This window comes from Dipodomys ordii, unplaced genomic scaffold (assembly GCF_000151885.1).
Source record: "Dipodomys ordii isolate 6190 unplaced genomic scaffold, Dord_2.0 Scaffold67, whole genome shotgun sequence".
Taxonomy (NCBI): Eukaryota; Metazoa; Chordata; class Mammalia; order Rodentia; family Heteromyidae; genus Dipodomys; species Dipodomys ordii.
In genome coordinates, this window is record NW_012267283.1 from 8,308,416 (window position 1) to 8,332,622 (window position 24,207).

The 24,207-nt window shown below is 38.2% G+C and overlaps 1 protein-coding gene across 2 annotated transcripts in view; it reads left to right on the forward strand.

Moving 5' to 3' along the window:
* Grin3a (glutamate receptor, ionotropic, N-methyl-D-aspartate 3A) overlaps nt 1–24,207 on the forward strand; it is a 142,305-nt gene that overhangs the window by 83,428 nt on the left and 34,670 nt on the right. For both annotated transcript variants that reach the window (XM_013023274.1, XM_013023273.1), the window contains exons 4-5: nt 17,907–18,052; nt 22,704–22,819. In XM_013023274.1, the coding sequence (XP_012878728.1) occupies nt 17,907–18,052; nt 22,704–22,819 (262 nt within the window). The remainder of the gene's footprint in view (nt 1–17,906; nt 18,053–22,703; nt 22,820–24,207) is intronic.

Here is a 24,207-nt window from a genome sequence, read left to right on the forward strand (position 1 = left end):
TTATCTGTATCATGCACTGAAAATGTTAAATTATTTGTTAAATCCAAATTTTCCACTTGCCTATAATCGCAGAGTCCTAGTGACCAGATGAAGGGACAGGTTATATCACATATAAAGACCCACTCTACTTACTTTTTTCTTATAGTTGTAACAATAGACCAAGACCAAGTGCATCCTTGACTTCCCTAGGAAGAATTACAGCCAGCATTCATGGCATGCAGGATTTATGCTTGAACATACATCTTCAAAATAAAGCTTGTGGCCATTTTCAAATAGGAAATCTCAGAAGCAGCACAAAGGTATTACCAAGGAATATGAAATTTATTTGTAGAAGTTACAGACTTACAATGCCCTCTAAGCAAGTAGCATACATTTTTAAAATTTGAAAGACATCACACACACACACACTCCCATGCACATAAACAAAGAGAACTTTTTAGATCCTTCTTAATAACAATAAATCAGTGAACAAGCTATCTCAGCATGTCGCCTGTGGAGTATACAAAGAAAAATGCACAACATTCTTATCCTCAGAAAATGTATAATTAATTTAAGACTAAAATGCTACAGTGAAGCTGGGAAGAAAAGATAGACCCTTGAACATACAATAAATATGTCAGTATTTTTTGATATCAAAAAGTGACTTGCCTACCTGAATTGATATTATACCATTATTTTCCTTCACACACACACATACACACACACACACACACACACACACACACAGAGTTATTTGCACGCCACAGGCCTGTAAATGGGAGGTGGAAAGAGGAGGGATTTTGGTTCAAGGCCAGCCAGGCAAAAACCAATGATACCCTATCAGAAAAACAAACTAAAAGCTAAAGAACTTCAGGTGTGGCTACAGTGGTAGAGTCTCCCTAGTAAATTCAGGGCCCTGAATTCAAATCCCAATACCATAAAAACGAAATCATTTCCTTATCAGTATCTTCCCAGCAACTAATAGATTGCCAAAAATAGTAATGAGGCAATGCAATAGGCTCTAAAGGACTTTAGTGAAACAAATTTACATGAGAAATTTTGCAAATAAGCAACTAGTGATTCAACATTGTGATTGCTGAAATAATGAAGTATGTAAAAGGGAGACAGATTATTCATGTAGTTAGCTTTCTTGGGAGTAACAGAAAAGGCAATGGTACCTAACCAGGTTTAAAAGTTAGTATTTACCCAGAAACTAAAAGGAAAAGAGAATGCCAGGTAAAGGTGACAGCATATTGCAAATTCTAAAAGGTAAGATTAGTCCAAATGACATGGACACTGGTCTTAGTAAAATGAAGGTCTTGCTTCAATTTCTGGATCATTATATGCCAGTGTTAACTCTCTGCCCCTACCTATTCCTACTGCATAGCAAACAACCACAAAATATCAGTGACATACAAGCATTTATGGGGCTCACTTCACCAGGCCCACACTCGCTACATATTTTAGTGTCAGCTGGCTTTCAGATGATACACATTAGCTTCAATCATTTTCTGGATGATGTGACTACTCTATAGGTCTCAATCTCCATTAGGCTAAATCAGACATGTCCTTTTCATAGTGATACCAGGAGGAGGGAAGGGAAAGGGAGGGATGGGAGGGAGGAAGGGAGGGAGGGAGGAAGGAAGGAGGGAAGAAGGGAGGAAGGAGGAAGGGAGGGAGGGAGGGAAGAGTTAAATAAATGGAGAGAGTAAGGGAGGGTGAATGTAGACATAATAGTCAACAAATACATGTGAAAATGAAACTAGGTAAATTGAGGGAATGGGTGGTGTTGAAAAAGGTGTGGAAAATCATGAAAGAGTGGCATCAATCAAGATGCATTGTACTCACAAACCAACATGCTAAATTGAAACCTCTTTGTATAACTACTTATGGATAATTATTAAAATAAAAAGGAAGGAAGGAAGAGTTGATTCAGAGATTTTACTAAGCAACTTTTAAAATCAATTTTTGTTTATTTTGACAAAAATATATGTGTAAGATGTACATGCTGTCATATGTTGTATATATTGTGAAATGATTACCATGATTAGCATATCCAAAGCTTCAGTGGGTTATGTTTAATATGTTAAGAATATTTAAGACCTACTCATACCGAATTTTACATCTGTAATATAGTATTATCCACTATAGTCACAAGTCATACATTAAATTCCCAGATGACAGCTATCTTATAAATGAGGTGTATGCTCTTTGAACCACATCTCCCCATTACCTCCAGCTCAGCCCCTGGAGACCACCATTCAGTGACTTCTTTTTTTATGTTATTTTTTATTGTTTTAGATCCCACACAAAAGTGGAATGATAGGAAATTTGTCTTTCTGTGTTTGCTTTATCTCACTTATTGTAATATTTTCCAGCTTGACTCATGTTGTCACAAATGGGAGTATGTCCTTCTTTTATAGAATTGATAGCATTCCATTGTATGTATGAGTATACCACAAATCTTTACCCATGGCTTAGCTATTGTGAATACTGATGGAATAAAGACACTTCTTCAAGTTGCTGATTTCAGTCCTATAGGTACTGGCTCAGAAAAGGGATGTTGGATCATATAATTGTTCTATTTGTGTTTTTTTAGGAAACTGAATGATGTTTTTCCATAATGGCTATATCAATTGACAATTTCATCATCATTCTCAAGGGTTTCTTTTCTTCTACTCTGCTTTTTAGTAATAGCCATCCTAAGAGGTATAAGGTGATATCTCATTGTAGCATTGATTTGCATTTCCTGGTGATTATTTTGAGTACTTTTTCATACAATTGTCCCTTTATGTGACTTCTTTGGAAAAATGATTATTCAAGTCCCTTGCTCATTTTTAATCAGATTACCTAGCTTTCTGCTATGGAATTGTGTGAGTTCCTTACATATTTTAATATTAGCCCCATGTCAGACATATGTTTTGCAAATATTTTCTCCCTCTGTATAATGTGACCTGTCTTCTGTGATTGTTTATTTTGCTGTGTAGAAACACTTTAGTTTGATATAGTCCATTTGCTTACTATTGCTTTTGTTGCCTGTACTTTGGGGGTTATATTTATAAAATCATTGCTAAGACCAAGGTTAAGGAAATTGTCCCCCATGTAATATTCTAAGGTTTTTATAATTTCATGTCTTACATTTAATCTTGTAATCTACTTGGAATAGACTTTTGCATATAGTATAGGATCCAGTTTTGGTCTTTCCCATGTGAACATGCAGTTTTCTAAATACCACTTATTGAAGAGACCTTTCATTTTCCCATGGTGACTTATTTATACCTTTCTCAAAAGCTAGTTGATCATATATGCATGGGTTTGCTTCTGAGTTCTCTATTCTGTTACATTGGTTTATGAGTCTGTTTTTTAATCCCAACACACTATACTTCTTTAATTCCTATATTTTGTAGTATTTTTTTTGTCGGTTATGGAGCTTGAACTCTGGGCCTGGGCACTGTCCCTCAGCTCTTTAGCTCAAGGCTAGTGCTCTGCCACTTAAGCCACAGCGCCACTTCCAGCTTTTTCTGCTTATGTGGTGCTGAGGAATTGAACCTAGGGCCTCATGCATGTGAGGCAAGCACTCTACCACTGAGCCACCTTCCCAGACCCACTTTCTAGTATGTTTTAAAATCAGTTTTTACCTAACTTAACTCAGATAGTAAGATGATGTCTTTACACTTTACTCTTCTTTTTCAAGATTACTTTGGCTATTAGGGATCTTTTGAAAGCTCAAAAGGTTATTTATTATTAATGAATACCAATGTAACTAATGATGATTTTTAAAGGATCAAATAATTGCCTGCTCACAACTACTATTTTGTAAGCTGCTCTGATTTTGGCACCAGGAATTGAACTTGGGACTTCACATATGCTAAGTATATTAAACTACAACCCCCAACAGTTACTTTTTTGGACTAATAAAATACATTCATTTGTATAATTGCATGAGTAAACTCACATTACAAATGTATGTGCTATGAATGAGCTCTCCTTTTTTCTCTCTCTATACTGTGAGCATATTCATTCACCTGACACTCAGTAAGCATCTACTATTACTACCTGGTCACCAGAGTGACAGATCATAGATCAGCTCTTCCACTTTTAACCTCCCTAGTATCTCCACATGAATCATAAACTCCTCAATTCCTGTTCCTAGTTGGTGTGCCCTGAGGATTACTCAAAACTGTGCAGACAGATTTAGCATTCAGGTTAAGTTCCAGAGGCAAAACCCAAGTGCAATGTGTTAAATATGTGTATGACATAGCTCCATTTAGCTGTCTCATCTTAACTAAATTGCTTAATCTCACTGATCCTCATTTTTCCCCTGCAAGCTTTATAATCATTGCCTTTATTTTATTGCTGCCTGAAAATTTTACTCAAAAAGAAAATGCCCTTTTAACTCAGCTGACTACTACCCTCCATTCCTTAGCTCACAAAGCAAAAGACACTGCTTCATATGTGCTGTTTCTTGTGCTTCATTTAACCAGAACAAACAAGATGAGTAGAAAAGGAAAGATTTAAGCAAATACAAGCTCATTCTTAAATCCAGGAGATGGTCTCAAGGAGAAAAGCTGAGAGGAATATCTACAGGCTGCCCTGAGGGAGGAAGGAGAAAGAGCATCCTTTCCTCTAGATTGTCCTTACTCAGATAGGTGTTCTGAATGTCTGAACGCCTCTCATTGTAATGGCTGTCACTAATTCCCTGAGCACTTCAAAATGAAGACTGGAAACTATTCAGCCATGGAAAATAAAATTATGAGATACAGCCAAACCATCCTCAAAAGCTACCCTAAGAGAAAAATAGAGCAAGAGCAGAGGATGTCTCTTCTTACTGCTGAATCACGACTTGTCTTTCTGTTGGTCTGATGCTTTATTCTGAGCAACCACTCTTTCCTTGGGTTTATGGTGGGGGAAGGGGGGGTTGCTGACCTTCAACCTAAATTTATACTTACATTTTTGCATCCCACCCATTCTGAATGAAGGCCAAATTGAACATCCTTTGATATTGATATAGTGCTCCTGTACTATATAATGAAATAACTGGCATTAGGAAAAAAGTCCTAGGCTGTGAAGATGTGGTGCCAAAATGCTTACATCACTACACTGGAGGTAAATGTATAGCTGTTTTCATTCATTTGCATTTAATCAGGCCAGAATTGATGACTCTAGGTTGAGAAGGGACCTTCCTGCCTGCTCAGTCGGCAGGCCTCAGTACACTGCTGGCGATGGACAATGACTCGGGTGAGGAGTGTGAATTTCACAGCCCACAGGTCATTTTTCACCTTGAAACCAACCCAGATGCCCCTCAGTGGATGAATGGATCAAGAAAATGTGGTATATATACACAATGGAATTCTATGCCTCCATCCGAAAGAATGACATTGCCCCATTTGTTAGGAAATGGAAAGACTTGGAAAAATTATATTAAGTGAAGTAAGCCAGGCCCAAAGAAACATAGGCCCCATGGTTTCCCTTATTTGCAATAACTAGTATATGTCTGCGACAAGCAGAAAAGGTCAGCTAAGTAGATGTTAGATGAAATGAACCCCAGGATAAGTATTCAAATGTTTTTCTTTCTTGCTATTGTTTCTAACACATTTATAAGATGATTTCTTTGTTGCTTTGTATGTCCCTCCCTCCACGGTATAACCCCTGCCTTCACTGTATTTGATGTTGGTATAATTTGTGGAGGGGAAGGGAAAAAACAAATTGTTTAAATAGGGATGTGGGTGGACTCATTGCAACAATGAGATGTACAAGTCATTATGTTTAAAAACGAACTTTACAACTTTGGCAGGGGGGGGGGTGTCATGGGGTGGTGGAGGGGGGAGATGAGAAGGGGAAACAAAGGAGAAGGCAACAGTGTTTGATAAGAAATGTACTCATTATTTAAAAAAAAGAAAGAAAGAAAGCTGGCTGTATAGCAAATCAATAATATCAGCAAAAATTCACAGTTATTCTGACAATGACCTTAAAGCAGTCTTCTTTCTCCTCCTTCTGCTTCCCCTCCATCTCCCCCTTTTACTCCTACCCTCCCCCATCCCCTCTTCTTTCTTCTCTTCTCCCTTCCTCTCCTCTCCTTGTCTCTTCTGTAAGGAGCTCTATCGCCTCAGCTCCAGCACAAAATGACCTGGTACAAGCCCTAATTCTGTCACCATGGAATTCCAGTTTAAAAGGGATTGTGGTTCTAAAGTAACTAATACAACCATCATCACTTTTGATAGTCTCATCTGTAGTAGCTGGGCTCTAGAATCGACTCATAAATACATAAAGCAACTGTCTCCAATTGTGTGGGCTGATGGACCTGGAGGGAAGTTATTTCAAGTCTGAGCCCCACTTCCCCAATTCATGAGCTGGGATTCTTCATAGAACCTACCTCACCCAGGCAAAGCAAGGCTGGCAAACATGGAGGGCCAAGCACACAATCAGCACAGAGAACAATAGCTACTAGTATTAACAGACTTTGGGGTTCAGTTAAACACTCACCATTGGTTGCTGGCTACATGTACAGTGGCCAAACTCTTTCAACTGGCCATTTTGAAGATAATGTAACTGATTCTTGCTCACAACACTGAAGGGAATAGTTGACAGAGCCTACAACTTTTTTACTCCGTAGTGTAGTAGTCCAGAAATAGGCAATAGAGCCACACAAAGCTGTCCACCTCTCATTTACTAGTCCATAAGCTTGGGCATGTTAGTTGTTAGCACACCATACCCCAGGATGCTCATCTATAGAATAACTATAAAGCCAGGCATGGCGAATGCACCTGTAATCACAACTATGTGGAGGCTAAAGCAGCAGAGTTCTATGAGCTTAGGAACTGGCAGCCAATCTAGAAAATTTAATGAATTGTTTGTCCCAAACAGCACTGAAAGAGGTATAATAATAAAATAAGCTTTATACAATTGTCATACGAATTGTTTTAATTATACATATAAAGTATTTAAGCGGTGTCTATTACACAGATGGTACATCATAATCATTATTATCCATGCTTGTTTGGCAAACCAAGTAATATTGTTATGAGTGTTAGTGCAATAATTAATCTGACATGTATGTAACAGAGAAATAGATTTGGTTCCACAAGATTATCCTACATAAAATGGGATCATTTTTCATGTTTTTGTCTTTGCTTTTTAAAATAACAGATAAAATTATTTCTTGTCTCATATGAATTTTTGAAACATAGCTACAATGTGGAATGGATGGGTCTAGTTAATTATCGTATGCATTACCTCACATGATTGTTTTTGTGGTAAGGGCATTTCACATCCACTCTTTTCGTATTTTTTAAGAATACAATATATCACCATTAGCTATTGTCACAAATGAATAATTATACAATAGCTGTAGTATAAATCTCTTGAGCTTCATCCTCTATAACTGCAATTTTACATATTTTTCTGTCACCTATCCCAGTCTTTCCAACTGCCCAGACTCTATTTTTTGTCCATGTTTGATAGTATTTTTGGTTTCTTTGATATTTTGAGTTCATTCCTTAAATATGAATCACTTATCAGGAGAACTGTTGGGTTTTATTTCCCTTTGCTATGCAAAACATTTTTAGTCTGATATAATCACTTTTATAATCTGATATTTTTCACTTATTGTTTCTATTAAGATCATATTCTTAAAAAATCATTACTTTTTCCAACATCACAGAGCTCCTCCACAATGTTTTCCCCTAATACTATCATAGCTTGGAGTCCTGTATTAAAGCCTTTAATTACTGTTGAGTTAATTCTATAGATGGTATAAATTAGAGTCTGATTTCATTCTTTGATATGTGCATGCTCAATTTTCCCAATACTGTTTATTAAAGAAACTATCCCTACCTCCATTGTATGCTAAAAAGATGATTAACCATAAATGCATAGATTTATGGGCCCTATATACCATTGGCCTATATGTCACTTTTACGTAGAATTTGAGGAAGATTTTCATTAAGACGATTCAAAAGGACTCAGTGAACTGGAAAGGATGAACAGAAAAGGAAGACACTAGACCCAGTGTTGGAAAAACAAAAAAGAATGACTTGTAGGAAAGAAAGGAAAGAACAGGGACCAAAGGCGTAGACAAAACATTCAAAGCAATGATTCCTTTGTAGAGATCTTATAATTCTTTGGTTTTACATCTGTGTTTAAAGGCAGATACTTTACCTGGAGACCATGACAATAGGTTCTAAAGCTTGTAATACTGTAAGTGAAACAAATATACCAAGACTTCTAGAAGTCTCGATAAATGAGTACAGCTGTGTCCTTTCGTGGATGCTGTGAAGTAATTTTGATTCAATGAATTATTCCTTATAGAAATAAATAAAGCCTGGAAACTTTTTGTCTCATAAATGGTAGATGGGGCAATTGTCAAATGTAGGATACTACAAGCCATCTTCATTGGAGCGATGCCATACCAGTCAGGCCTCAGTCAGGACTGGTAAAGTTCACATTTGTATTGGTTTTGTGATGTGAAGCAACTCCCTTCTTCACTTTTCCCAATAGAAGCTTAAGTCTCCTTAGGCAGATCAAGAAGCAGCAGAGTATAATGTTCAGAGTGAGACTAAGTTCATGATTTGAGTTCTCTGAAGTAAGTTATTTCAATGAAAGTCTTAGTGTCCAGTGAGAAAGCTAGTGATGGCAAAACTCTTTATTTATCATCATGCCCTTTAAGTCATAGAATCCATATTAAGGTTTTGGCACAATGCTTGACATATGGGAGTGCTAAATAAATGAGAGCTACCTATATTGTTATTAACAAAAACAGATTGATGGATGACATGATCACTAACATCTTCTCCAGCTGCTCTTCTTTCTAATAGTCTGGGCTCCATATTGTTACAGTTTCCTGACTTTCACATCTCTCTCTTTTAATTCATTTCCTTTCCCTTACCTGTAAACAAAGTAGACTATGGGGAAAAGGACACTGAAAAGTGGGCAGGGTATGTGAAAATGTGTGGAAAGAAGGATGGAGAAGAGCTCAGTCATTCACAAACTGCCAAGATTGCTAGATGTTGAATGTAAGTATTTGAACCCCACAGGACACAGGATGCATGCCTTGTTCTTGGAAACAGCAAGTCTGTCTCTCTTGCTTCATTACCTATTTCAACTATATTTTATTATCTTTTTTAGAGCAGATGTACAAAGGAGTTACCATTCAACAACTCATTTTATGAGTACAATACATCTTGATAGATGTTTACTTTTTATGAATAGAATACAGAAACCATAAGGCTTCTTTGTTCCTCATGAATGGAATAATATGCATGGTTGAGTTTTATCAACAGCACAATTCAAATGGTGCTGTTGCTGCTGCTGTTGCTATAACTGTGATAAACAGCTTATTTAAAAACCCAAAGGGTATGGACAGTGTGTCTTATTTTTGTAAGCTGGCACTTGTTATTTGAATTAAATTGGTTATTAGGTTTGAGGAAAATGCACCTTATCTGTAGTTTCTCAAAGAAGAGAAACCCGAAGGTAACTATGTACTAGAGAAAAAGAGTAAATAATATACCAGAGGTAATATGAATAAGTGAACTAGGAAATAAGTGAACTAGAGATTAATGTTACAAGTTCTCAGGTTTGGGGTTTATTTCCTTGATCTCCCACTTTCTCATTGTAGTCCCCTAGTGCAAATTGTTAAACCACTCCAAGCTTTAGTCCCTCCATCTTTAATGTGAGGATAGGCTTGCATGTGCTTCAAAAGGACGTCTTGAGGATTGACGAAGGCATTGAATTTAAGATCTTGCCATAGTGCCAGAATGAAGAAGGCTCCCAATGAGGTTAACTGCTATCAATAGAAAATAATGGAATCCACTATATGAAAACAATGAACAACTCCAGCTTCAATGAGATGTCAGACAGGTAATGTCTGGATCAAATGGATAAGAAATAGAGGAAAAGTGCAAAGGAGATGGAATAAATAACAGCTAAAATGACTAGGTGGGCTATTTGCTGGTTCCTATAACCTCCAAAATCACCTGTCCTAGGATAGGATTCCATGTGCCACATTATTGCTTGAAAGTTTGTAATTAGAGCCTTACTATTACTAGACCTTGAAAGAACAAAGGACTATAGTAATTGGCAGGCTCACACTCCCACGCAGTTTAGAAGTATGACATACTATCACACTAAAGCTCGAATCTGGTCAGTGCCAGGAGACCTGCAGAGATTTATCATGCCAACTTCTTCTCACTTAGCTGCCAATATGGCTCTTTCTAAGTGATCTTCAGAATTTTTAGGATAGAGGGGACTATTTAAAAGATGAGAATCAAGATTCATATTGTCTCTACAGCAACCAGCAAACATTTTCTGTTTGGACCAGATAGTAAATATTTCAGGTTTTGTGGGTCAGATAGTCCATTTCACACCTACTCAGCTTTAATGTTTTATACAAAAGCGAGCCATAGCCAGTCTATAAATGAATGGGCAGGGCTGCCATCCAATAAAACTTGATTTACAAAAGCAGGTGACAGGCTGGATTTGGCCCATGGGCCATACTTTGCTGACCTCTAGTCTATACATGGATCTGAGGCAATGACTCAAGTTGTCAGAAAGACCTGAGCTAAAGCTCATATAAATCAAGCATGGTGTTGAAAACTGTCATTGACTAAAGAGCAGCTGGCCTAACACAGAGGGCGTAGGACTGACAATGAAGGGAAGGCTGTAAACTGCTTGACTTAGAGGATGGAAGAAAATTTTTTTAAAAATGATGTTGAAAAAAGAAAAAAAAAAGATCAGAGTCTAAGAAGTACTCAGAGTTTACATTAGAAAATACAGAGGAGAGCTCAGACACATCATTTTTGCCTTGCTTTCTATCTTCTACTATTCAAAGCAAGAGAAATAGCTAGGAAAGGCAGCAATCCTTGTTTGCCTACTACACTTATGGCTTCTATTCAGTTACCCACATTGCACCTGCTTAAGGCATGCCCTCATCTGCAATATTCACTGTAGGACCACAACCGAAATAGTCAAAGCAGGTAACCCAAACTGAAACAATAGCATAATTTATAGTGCTAGGGAATGGAAAGTGTGGGCTTCAAGCTAGATAGAGTCAGATCCAAATTCATTTCTATAACTTTCTATGGATTTGGACATAGACTTTCTATGAATTTCTTTTTAATACGTGTTTTATTGTAAAAATAGGGTACAGAAGGGTTAGAGTTACATGAGTAAGGTAATGAGCACATTTCCTATCAAGCATTGTTACCTCCTCCTTTGTTTTTCTCCTACCATCCCTTCCCTCTCCACCTCCCCTATTCCTCCCTCCCTATCCCCCACAAGTTGTAAAGTTAATTTTCAACACAGTGTCTTGTACATCTTATTGTTACAATGGGTCAACCTGTATCATCTCTATTTAAGCATTTTGATTTTTGCCTTCCCCTCCCCAAATTAGAAAAGTGTATATACAAGAGCAGGGCACTGGAATCAAATACAGTGAAAACAGGGGTTATACCATGGGGGAGGAACATACAAAACAAAAAAACAAAAAAAAATCAATACATCATAAGTACATTAAAAACAATAGCAAGAAAGAAAACCCACTTATGTCTCTGTTTTGGGGTTCATTTCACTTATCTTATCTGGTCATATGTACATAGCTTTTGACCTTTTCTGCATTTACCCAAATGATCACAAACAAGGGTATACTAAATAATAAAAGTAGTAATCTTGGTAGTAGTTAATGGTAGTAGCATACAATAACTGTTTTAAATATTGTCTGTTATTTCACTATTATTTAAATTGAATAAACTGACTGAGTAGAGATACAAGTTACCCTTCATATACAGAAGTATGTCCCAAAAGGAGTGATTTTCTTTTCACTACAGACATTCAAGTAGACTTAACACACTTAATAATGATGCTATGAAAAAAAGTCTTCTGACTCAAAGTCTAGTTCATGAGCCATGTCATCAGAATTAGCTAGGATCTTGATGATAGAAAATCATAGGCTCGCTGGGTGCTGGTGGCTCACGCCTGTAATCCTAGCTACTCGACAGGCTGAGATCTGATGATTGAAGTTCAAAGCCAGACGGGCAGGAAAGTCCATGAGACTCTTATCTCCAATAAACCACTAGAAAACTGGAAGTGGTGCTGTGGCTCAAGTGGTAGAGCACTCACCTTGAGCTGAAGACCTGAGAAACACCATCCAAGCCCATAGTTCAAGTCCCACGACCGACCAAAAAAAAAAAAAAAAAAAAAAAGAAAGAAAGAAAAGAAAAGCAAGAAAATCATAGGCTCCAGTGTCGATTTAATGAACTGAAAATCTACATCTTAAAGAAAACCCAGCAATAAATTTACACTTACTGTAAAGGATTCAGATACTAGTGGCTAGTAAGAGTTCACAGAAAGCTTGAAATCTCCTTTGAACTTTAAGACTGCTTGACATTATGGAATCCATAGGTTTTAAGAGGATAAAATGCCATGGGAGAAGCTACAGCCTAAGATCTATAGTATCCCATCCTATGGGACAAGTTAAAAATAGCCCTTTCCACCCAATTCTAAGGCCATGGTATTAGGTCCAATGACTCTATTTCTGATTTAAGTACCAGTCTCAGATAGGTGCAAACAAACATGCGCAGCATTAGAATTGTTTATCTGAAGTACCCACATATCTATATAGGACACAGAAGCTTGCATTTGGTTTGAACAGGGAAATACCTGTCTGATTTTTTTTTTCCGTACACTCCAGGTAGAGTTTAGCATTCCATTAATACAGAACAATTCACATACAAATAGTTTAACCTTCAATATTTCCCCAGGCCTGAAGAGGTTGACACAAATATAAACAGAGTTAGAAGGATTTAGTAAAAACTCTAAAGAAATACTTCTCTCTCTGTGGCTCGAATGCTTTTTTAGCTCTTTGTATCCATTCATTCTCTCCCCTTAATGCAGGCTTCTTTGACATCTGTGGCTGTTTGGGTTACACAGGTGGACTGGGCTGGCCTGCTGGATTGCATCAATCATTTCTTAGATCCCTTTTCGGATTCTATTATTCTATTCTATGACTGCCAAGTAGCACACTGTTATGTTCCATTAGGATGTCACACTTGGAAATTGTTTTTAAAAAGAATATCTTGTTTTGAAAGAATTAAGGCAGCAATTAAAGGAAAGAATAATTTTAAGAGAAAGAAAAGATCACATAAAGTGCGACAAAAGTATGAAATTTGCATTCAAATGCATTCTTCAAAGAGAATTTCATCTCAGTGATGACTCACTTATCATCCTTGGATCTACCAAGCAACTCCTATGTACCAGACACAGCATTTTGGCTGCTGCTGTTGGTGGTGGTGGTGATAGTGATGGAAACTAATATTTTTGAGGCCTATTTATAAGCACATGAATGAGAAAGGCATGAATTCTACTCTCATGAAAACATGTGCCCAGCAGGGAAGATAGATCTAACAAATTATTCCAAGTGTTATCAGTGCTGTGTGAAATGTTAGATATTCTATATAGGAAGTGTTACAGGAGGTCTAACCTAGATGAAGGGTCACTGAAGGCCTCTCAAAGAAGTCACGTGGAAGAGTTAGCAAGACAAAAAAAGGAAAAGTAAAGATAAAGTAAAAAGCCAGGTGCTACTAGCTTACCCCTTCATCCTAGCTACTCAGGAGGCTGAGATCTGAGGATCACAGTTCAAAGCCAGCCCAGGCATCAGTCATGAGACTCATCTCCAGTCAACCACCAAAAAAACTAAAGTGGCACTATTGCTCAAGTGGTAGAGCACTCACCTTGAGCTGAAGAGCTCAGGGACAGCTCCCAAGTCCAGAGTTCAAGTCCCACAACCAACAACAACAACAACAAAAGACAAGGTAAAAGATTCTCAGACAAAAACAAAAAGACTACATGTAAGAAATATGATCAAATAAGAGATACGTGTCAAAATAACTGAGAAAACTAGTCAATTCTTAGCCGAGTGAAGGGGAATGGAGGAGATAAGTCTAAAGAAAAAGTGACAACAAAATCATGCTGAAGAATTTGATGTTCAGAGGCCACGTGAGGAAGTCTGGGCTCTTTTCAAATGGATCCCTGTGGATGAGCGCTGAGGGAATTCACATCATGATCAGATCTCAGTTCTAAGATGACTCTGAGTGAGTTGTAAGGAAAGAAAGGAAATGTCTGGAACACAGAGGAGATAATGATTCGCACTAGAACAGTCATTGTGTTGCTAAAACACCTTGAAGTTAAAGTGAGTTCCCACAGCTAGCAAAATGTTTTCTCCCCGGGACTCTAGTAATTTCTTGTTTGCTAGAAGGAATCTTCCATTCTCAAGATCCAAAAACTAGTTCTTCATACAATCATATGAGGCTGATGAGAGAGTGGGTACACAAATGGCAGCAGAAGGCCATAGAGAGGAAAAACACCAGAAACCTTGTCTTGCACTGGAAATTGTGAGCCTGGGCCTTCTAGCTTCCCTCTTCACAGAAAAAAAAAAAAAAAAAAATGAGGTTCAGAAAGACAACGTTTGCCTAGAAAATCGTTTATGGCTCATAAAAGTATTGCCACCCTGTAATATAAAAAAAAAAAAAATACAGCCCAGGAAGAGATGCTTTTCACCTGTAAGATGAGAACATTGTAATTAATGGCCCTACTCTTTAATACAGGGCTCATTTAGAAAGCTTGAGTGGTAAGCTATCCTGCTGGCACGGTTTGTTCTAAATGGGATGACAAAAGTTCTCAACTCCCTCTGGGCTCAAGGGGCCATTACGAATGAATCAATGATCAAGCATTTATTGAGCAACTATGTGATGAAAGCCATTGGGAATACACTGATGAACTAAGCTAGACATGATTTGACTTACATAGCATTTTCAGTTCAGTGGAAAAGCTGAGTACATACATTACTCAAAAAAATTCACACAAATTTAAAACTACAATTGTAGATGTACTGTGTGCACACTTATGAAAGGAGGGGCTAGAACAGACAAGAATTTAGGGAAATGATTGCAAAACAGAGTAGCAACATAAATACAGGCGAAACGGGAGACAGAAAATAATTACAAAATGAATTCAATTGATGAACAAGTATAGACTACCTGCAAGTGCCAAAGGTCACAATGGGAAATGGATACACAAATGAATAAAACAGTCTACAAGAAAGGGAAAGTAGTGTGGATTAGACATGGCTAATTGTGAGAATTTGGTCATTCTTTGAACCATCTGAATTCAGCTCAGCATCTTCATCTATAAAATAAAGAAAGCAACATCAATCCTGCAGGTTTCATTGTGAGCATTACAAACATTGGAGTCCTTAGCTCAGTGCCTGGCACATAAGCAACAAATTTTGTAATGTTGGGATCAAGAGGGTTAGTATGATGTAGAAGAAGCAGTGGCCCATAAAGGTCAAAAGCTGAGTATTTTGATCAGACTGATTGGGTTTGAACCCCATGAGCAACTTTCACTGGTAGAGTGACCTTGCATAAATGGCAAACTTTCTGTATCACTAAAAGAAAGATAATGGAAATGCCTAATTCATAGGGTTCTTGAAAGGGTTAAAGAAGACAATGTACAGAAAGTGTGAAAAAAATTGACTAAATACCTAGGCCACATATTCTGTGTGTAGAAGATGTTGTATCTGCACAGATAAATAAGCACTTTTTTCTGTTATCACTCTGGGTAGGAGAAGGAAACGAGGTAAGAACAAAGATTTCACATAGAAAATATTGGTCTTCAAAAGTGAATAGGTGTTATGTAAACAACACGCTGATAAATTTGCTTTGCTCAACCATAGGGGGGCAATGGCTATTGTGAGTATTGCAAGGAGAATAGCAAGTAAAGTTCAGTGTGTTCTTTCTAATAAGTGCCTTCACTCTCACTGTTGCCACTAGCTGGAAGGCAGTATGAGGCGACAGAGAACAGTGTGGACTCTGAAATCAACAGGCTTGGGTTCTCATTCCCTCCCTACTGCTGCCAGCGGGGTGATCTTAACACCAGTTACTTCGATTTGTTGAACTTCAGTGTACTAATCTTTCAAAGACCAAGTAAGAGTAGTGCTATTACTTGTCATGAAGCCATTATGGGGATTAAACAAGCTAATGTAGGTAAAGTGCTACGTACCATGTTTGACACATACTAAGCACTCCATAAATGCTGGCTGATGGTATTGTTAATGTGTCACTTAGGTTGCACTGGCATAAAAAGTTAGAACTTGTTGGATGCATTTTGTAATTGCATTAAAAACAAGTATATGTACTATATTACCTCCTCCACAGTGGGGGAGCCAAAGAAGTATCATGAACAACCAGGTGATCACAGTTCACAGATGACAATAATGGCTCCTGTAACTTTGAGAGTAGGCCTTCAATAAACACTGAGTGAATGAATGCATGATTTATTTTGCTGATCTTGAAGTGGCTTTTCTATGATAAACATATGCATGTTTCTGTTAAATAATATACAAATTAAATGTATATATAGATATAATTTTAACACCAGTAGGACAACCATTATTAATATCATGATATTTGTTGCTGGGTATATTGCATGCATGTGTGTACATACACCATATTTGTGAGGAATTATTGCCTTTAAGTAAGTGTTATTTAATTTCTGTTGTGCCATATAAAAGATTTTTGCTTTCGTCATAGGTGCATTTGCTTTCTTAATTGCTTTCTTGATTTCCCAACATGATTTTGACATTCTATAAGGATGAGCTGCACACTGAACTATTGTCATGTTAGATTTCCAGTGTATAGCAAAACTAATTCACCTTCAAGCATAAGGTATCTGTTGCATATTCATGTGTTCTTAGTTGGGAGATTAACAACTCGAAATCTAATTATTTATTTTTAAAAGAGCTCTGTATTATCTCCTTCCCTAGAAGAAAATTACAAACACATATTCATATAAAACAGTGCCTAAACTGTCAGGAGGTTTATAAACTTCATGAAGCAAATCCACAGATTCTTGTCCCCAGAGCTTCAGGTCAGAACCAATGACATGAAATATGTCAATATGAAGCAGAACAAAAAAAAAGGGCAAACACTTAATTGGAACAATGATGGAGAAAAATATCACTCTAAAGCACTGCTGACAAACAGGATGCTTGAACATTCTAATAACATGGTCCAATTCCAGTTGATTGTTATATCTGAAATAGTCCAAGTTTTACCTTGCATGTTAATGTTTCCCTACACCTTCCATTGAGAAGTATTTCATCCAGTACATATTGACTATCCTCAGTGGTAGAAAGCCTCAGCAAGACTGCCAGTGCAACACCTCTCCTCACCGCCAGGGTTTCCATCCTGGATCCCTGACATTCCTGGATCTACTCCTCCAAGCCCCACCTCTGTTACACCTGGCTGCATGGCATGAGATTACTATAGAGAGAATATGCAAAATGAATCAGCACTGGATAATACAGCTACTTAAAAGAAGGACAGCAATTCTCAATAATCCCCACAATAAGTTCAGTACACTTACTATGTAATATAGCATAAAGAGTGGTAAACATAAAGGGGGTAGAGTCATGACAGCATTGGGCAGGAATAGCATGATCTCAGGCAAAGGTTTTAACTTGGTCTCTGTGTAGTTCTAACCAAGGAGGATCATAATCTTTGGTTTTCTTTTCATAATTACATATTTTAATATGCAATTTGTAACACGATGCTAATTCCACATACCAGCTAGTGCAGCTCTTCAGAGAGATCTACAAGGGTCTCAATACAGAGAAAAAAAAAGCTTTATAGTTTTCATTAGTTGTTCCCAGCTGTTTGCTTCTGAAGATACAACAATTAATGACAATGAAAGCTGAGCTATAAAGAGCTTGCACCTACATCTGTACATTTCTAAATGGATGATTTTTGCTCTTGAATGGTTGAAAAGCCTGAAATAGCATTCAATTCCAAAGAATGGTGCAAAAGGAAAAACTTTTAAATGATTATAAAACATATGTGCATATATATATATTAAAGCCATTTCTTTTTCTCCCTCAACAGTTACACCATCCTTCTCAAGGCTTCCGCTTTGGAACTGTCCGGGAAAGCAGTGCTGAAGATTATGTGAGACAAAGCTTCCCAGAGATGCACGAGTATATGAGGAGGTACAATGTCCCAGCTACCCCTGATGGAGTACAGTATCTAAAGTGAGTATCAACCTCTAAGATCTGATATCCTAAAAGTTCTTATTGACAGAGAAGGCATTTAACAAAGGATAGATACTTTTTTAAGGATGTTCAGTAATACCTCATACTCTGAGATCCCAAAGTCAGTACAGAACAGTATGCATTTAATTTACACATTCTAGATTACTAGTTACCTGAATAGTCTCAAGTTGGCAGAAGCTTTGCTCAGAGAGCCAGTGTTATCATTAGTCAAGCAGATGGAGGGGGAAGTAAATGTTGGCTTGGCATCACTTGAGAAAACACTGGTGCTGAAATGATCAAACACACAGGGAATGGGGCCAAAGGATACAGTGTCCCAAAGCAACCCTTTTCCTCATCGTGAATCTATAAGGCCATAGAAGGACTCCTCTTGATTCACAGAAAAGAAATCTCTCATAGAGATTTCCTGTAGAAAGTAAACAAGATAGAAGGCTGTGATTTCCATTCCACTCTTTTCTCATCAGAAGTCATGAGAAGTGATCAAAGGTGATCATGTTGCCATGACAGATTATCAGAGCCTATCATTCAGTGAGCTAAGTGGAGAGAAGGTTGGTGTATGGCTCTGTTTGTCTAGTCTTCCTGGGAAAGGGAATACATGGCTTCCATGCAGCACCACTGGATGAAATATGAACTGTCCTCTCTCTCCTGCCTGATGCTATCTAGACAATTACAGATCCTCCAATCCCCAGAATTTCCAACATCAGGAATCTAGTTTCTCCATCATCAGCTGCAAGAGTCTTCCCACTGGACAGTAAATCTTATCATCTCAAATTCTTCAAAAAAAGAAAAGGGAAAAAAGAAAGAAAGAAAAGAAAAGAGAAATAAAGGGAATAGATAAGAATACTTGAAGACACGTGGGCTTTGTGTTTTTTAAGTGCTCTGGTAATAATCCCTGCTTACAAAAAACCTTATAGACTTTTAACTAGAGCTTGGAGAAAAAGCTGTGTGCTCTTATATTTGCAAAGTTATATATGATGTTTAAGTACTACAAAATGGCACTTTTAATTTTGCAAGACTAGACTCTTTGCTTCTCTCTCCCTTCCCCCCTCTCTCTCCCCCTCTCTCTCGCTCCCTCTCTCTAGCACAGTATTTGGAGCTCAGCTGCCCCCTAGATGCTCTTCTATTTTTTTCCTCCTTCAGGCAAATGCGTGGGTAAGAGAATAAGATGTCAGGGAGACAGAAATGGCTCCCAATAGAAAGCAATGGCTGACAAACTAGGTTCTGATAACAATATGACAAGAATGAGATGGAACTCTGCTATGGTCCCCAGCAGGCTCATTTTACTCAGTGTATTCATTTAAGGTTTCACCTGAGGAGGCCCTATCTCATGCCCAGGGTGGACCACACTCTAGCCTAGAAAGAGCCAATCATTTAAAAAGCAGGCACAGTGAAGTAGGCCTAAAAGAAATAAAATCCCCTTGGTATTCCGGTTAACAAGCACAATGTCAAAATAGAACCAGATGTCTAAAATCCAAACACTGCTTTAGGACTGGATGGGAAACCATAATAGAAGAATATGTCCCGGATGTTTAAAGAATGGCCCATGTTCTAGCAGTACTCAGGCTCCAGGTGGTATCTGGGAGAAAGTTAGAAATGCAAGCCATCAGGAACCTACTTTATTAGAATGTGCATGTAGCAAGCTCCCCAAATGATTCAATGATTGATGTAAAAAAGAACTATAAGCAGAAATTCATGTTAATACCTTCTCGGTTCTCTCTGGGGCTTCTGTCTCCACCTATGACCCAGTCACTGTTGATACTCCTAGTTACCACTTTGAACAAGCAGAATCCTCCTCTTACGCCCCCTCCCTCACACCTACAAAGCATGATACCCCAGTCATCTGTGCAGTATGGGTGCCTGTGTGTTAACCTAACCTTGCTCTCTCGTTTACTCGACAGGCACTCAACCACTTGAGGTATAACCCTAGCCCCAGGTCCCAGTTTTCTAACATGACAGCTTTATAAGAAATAAAAAAGTGCTCATTTTGACATGTCAATACACACACAGACACACAGACACACATATACACACACCCCTTTGTGGTATTCAATATATATTTACATTAATGCTCCAAAAGAAGAACACGATACTGCAATGGGAGAAACAACTCCAAGCCATGCCAAACTACAACAGTGATTCAGCCTAGAACAACTAATGCCAGGCTCATCATACTCAGCCACTTCCTCCCTGATGACTCAGGGTCCCAGAGGAAACTGTGAGCTCACTGTTTCTTGCCTTTCTGTGAAACAGAAATCCATTACAGCTAACTGAATATTGCAGTCCAAAATCAAGAGTGGTTATTTAAGGATATCATTGACATTGGGCCTCAGGAAAATCTGGTTCCAAAATAACTGCATTGAATTTCAATTTTTTTTCCTATTGTCATATTGCTGGCGCAAAATATTTGTGGAATATTGGCAAATAGCTACTTGTTGCGAAGTAGCTTTCACAAGGTACATTCTGCTACTGAAGCAGTCAGACTGGAGATTTTGATTCCATTGCCAAGATTCCATTAAGGTTTCTCATTATCAACTCCTAGGAGATAATTCACACAATACACATACACACACGCACACACACATACACACACACACACACACACACACACACACACACACACACACACCATGTCGATTTAGCATCCTTTTTCTGGAAGGTGTTTTCATTTTATTTAAAGTTAAATCTGGGCTTTACTGTAATTTAAATCCAATAGTCCATAGAAAAGAGGTTACATTTTAGTTTCCCTATTCCATTTCTGGGAAGAGTAGGAGAAGGAAGCCTTGCTAATTGACACCAAAGGCAGTTACCCTTTTTACTATGTGTCTGTGTGTGATCCAGAACAGAGCTATCATTTGGCAATGTGTTTCCTGACCAGTGATGAATCTGTCTGGGGACAGTTTTCTCTTCTAAATTTTTATGAGCCATAGCCATATTCTTCTCTGAGTTTAGAGGCAATTTCTTTGTGTTGAACTTGAACAGCCCATTCCTGGTTTTATGGGAGGAAGGACTGAGGCCAGATGAGAAAAAAAAGAGTATTGCACACTGAGGGTATTAAAGACTTTACTGTAAGGGATGCTGTCAAGGAAGAGAAAGGGATAAGAAGGAGGAAAGGAGGGCAAAGGGAGATAATAGGAAGGTGGATATGATCAATATATGTTAAATGTATCAACCAAACTATCCCAATGAAATCCATAATTTATACATTCTAATGCAAAAGTAAAGCCTTTCTCAGCCTGGAGCTGGTGACTCCTCCCTGTAATCCTAGCTATTAAGGAGGCTGAGATCTGAAGGATCACCATTCAAGGAAAACCTAGGCAAAAATGTTTGCCAGGCCAATGGTGGCTCATGCCTGTAATCTTAGCTACTCAGGAGGCTGAGACCTGAGGATCATGATTCAAAGCCAGCCTGGGCAGCAAAGTCCATGAGACTCTTATCTCCAATAAACCACCAGAAAACTGGAAGTGGTGCTGTGGCTCAAGTGGTAGAGCGCTCGCCTTGAGCTGAAGAGCTCAGGGACAGCGCTCAGGCCCAGAGTTCAAACCCCACAACTGACAAAAAAAATAAAATTAGTTTACTAGACTTGATATCTAAAAGCAAAGCTGGAGGTATGGTCAAGTGACAGAGCCAGAAACAATATATGTACTACATCTTTCCAAAAAGGATTTGAAATGAATGAGAGCAAAGAATTGCCAAGACAACTTACTTTAGAAGTCCTCCCTCCATTATATAACTTGAGGGTAGGAACAAGAAGGGGGCAATGGGGGAAAAATCAACTCAGGGGTAACATTGGCAAACAAGCACTGGAGGAAGAGGAGGAGGAGGAGGAGCAGGAGAAGGAGGAGGAGGAGGAGGAGGAGCAGGAACAGGAGGAGGAGGAGGAGGAGGAGGAGGAGGAGGAGGGGGGAGGAGGAGGTCTTCCTTCCTTTTCTCTTTAAGTGGGAGCTCAGCCATGATGAGACATGATCTTTCTCAGGACTATTGAAGATCGTGATGAAGAATGTCCAAGGCTAATCTAAATGGCAACTTGAGTTTATGCTCCTTCATTTAACACAGACCCACAACATGTTCCTTAAACTGATAGCTAGTGTGAGGACTTAAAAGAGACATTAGCTTTTTAGTACCCACGAATGTTCTCTTATAAGTATTTCTTTAATATCTGCTCCAAAATATGAAATGTTGCCTGATCTTTGAAAAAAATGTCAGTGATCATGATATTATGGTCATGGATCATGTTATATTACAATGTTTATGAGTGATAATATGTATGCAGGGCTGGGATGTAGCTCAGTGGCAAAGCGTTTGCCTAGCAAGTGCAACATCCTGGGAATGAGCAAAAAGAAGCTACTCTGATATTACAAGAGGAAAGCAACTTTCTCTATACATCAAGTCACTCTTCTTTTGATATTGGATTTAGAAGCAACAGAAGAGAATGATAGAGAAACCCATGGTAGAGAAAGCCTTCACCTCTTTCTGTTTCTCCTGCTCTGGAATTGAATCCGCATATAGCATTATTTAATAGCCATTATTTAATATCCAGATTTCTGTCCCCTCAATGAAAGACAGCTGTCAGCATTAATGCTTCCTACCTATTAATGAATTGTTGTCACTGTTCTTCTCTTGGTCTTAAAAATAGGAATGATCCAGAGAAACTAGACGCCTTCATCATGGACAAAGCCCTTCTGGATTATGAAGTGTCAATCGATGCTGACTGCAAGCTTCTCACCGTGGGGAAGCCATTTGCCATAGAAGGTATTAATCAGTCACTCTCAATTCACTTTTGCTCAAGATGTGCTCAGTTTGCTAACCTAGCAAGTCACAAATGCCAACGTCAGGGGCAAAAAATGATTCGTCTTCCCTTGTTTTCATTTTCAGTTCATAAGCACTTAGCAGTTAAGTTGCTGAAGTTAGGAATTTATTTTTCACTGGCTCAACAAATACTTATTTATGCATTTGTTAGAACAGAAGAAGAAAATGATAGTTTTCCCAAATGATGATTCAGATATCTGGGAGTGGTGTCCATGAGGGGAGCAGTTGAAATTTAATCAGGATTTTTCTTTGTGCTTTTGCTTTTGTTTTGTTTTGTTGTTGTTGTTGTTGTTGTCTGTTATTTGGATTTTTTCAGTGCTGGGGGATTGAAACTAGGTCCTACCACATGTTAGGAAAGCTCTTTCCTACTGAGCTACATCTCCAGCCCCTAATCTTTGCTTTTAAATAACCAAACACTATAATGAATCTGATACAAAAACTAGAAAGATCACATTTTCTAACCAGAAGAGCCTGAACTGATCTAATCCACTTCATTCATTCTATATACAATAAAAAGCCTGACCATAATAAATCACACATCTATATCATTTAGATTAGACAATGAAGTAGGGATTAAAATCCAAGTCTCATGCTTCCTAAGTAAATATTTTCTACTATTGGAAAGTAGAAAAAAACTTAGTACTCTTTAGAAGCCTAAATGAAACCTTCTAGGGACCCCACATTTGCCTTTTTCCCTCCTCTGGTAGTAATTTTTGTTTGCAAAGATCAACCCATCAATCACACTTCAGGACCAATGAAGGACTGCTTTGTCAGTTCTTTCTCTCATTCTCTGAACGACAGTTGATATATGAAGCTGATAGGTTGAACCAGCAAATTTCACATCTCCCAACTCCCAGCTTTCCTTCCTTGACAGTACAAGCTAACTCTCAAGACAGCCGTGCTCACTTGTCACAAAACACATTGGCTTGAAACAATCCCATGGGGACACCAAAGTCCTATTTTCAGAAATCTGTACTTGCTGTATGTTAACTAGAGTATCAAGACCATTCCGATTCCAATTTTCCCACAGTTGGTCTCTTTTTTTTCCCCCCTAAACACATAAGTGGGCTTTCTTTCTTTTTCTTTTTTTCGTTTATTTCATTCTGGGGTTTTATTTGTGATGAATGACAATGGTACACCTGATTTTGTTTCTTCAAGCCCTCACCTGGGAGAAATGACTTTCCTCTATAAGCACAATGACCCCTGCTAACCAGGAATAGAACTCAAGAAGAGAAATAGTAATGGTAGTTTTCTATTAAGACTTAAGTGTGCCTAGTGAAGGCACAAAAAAAGGAAGAAAGGAAGGAGGTAGGAGGGGAGGGAGCTAGGGA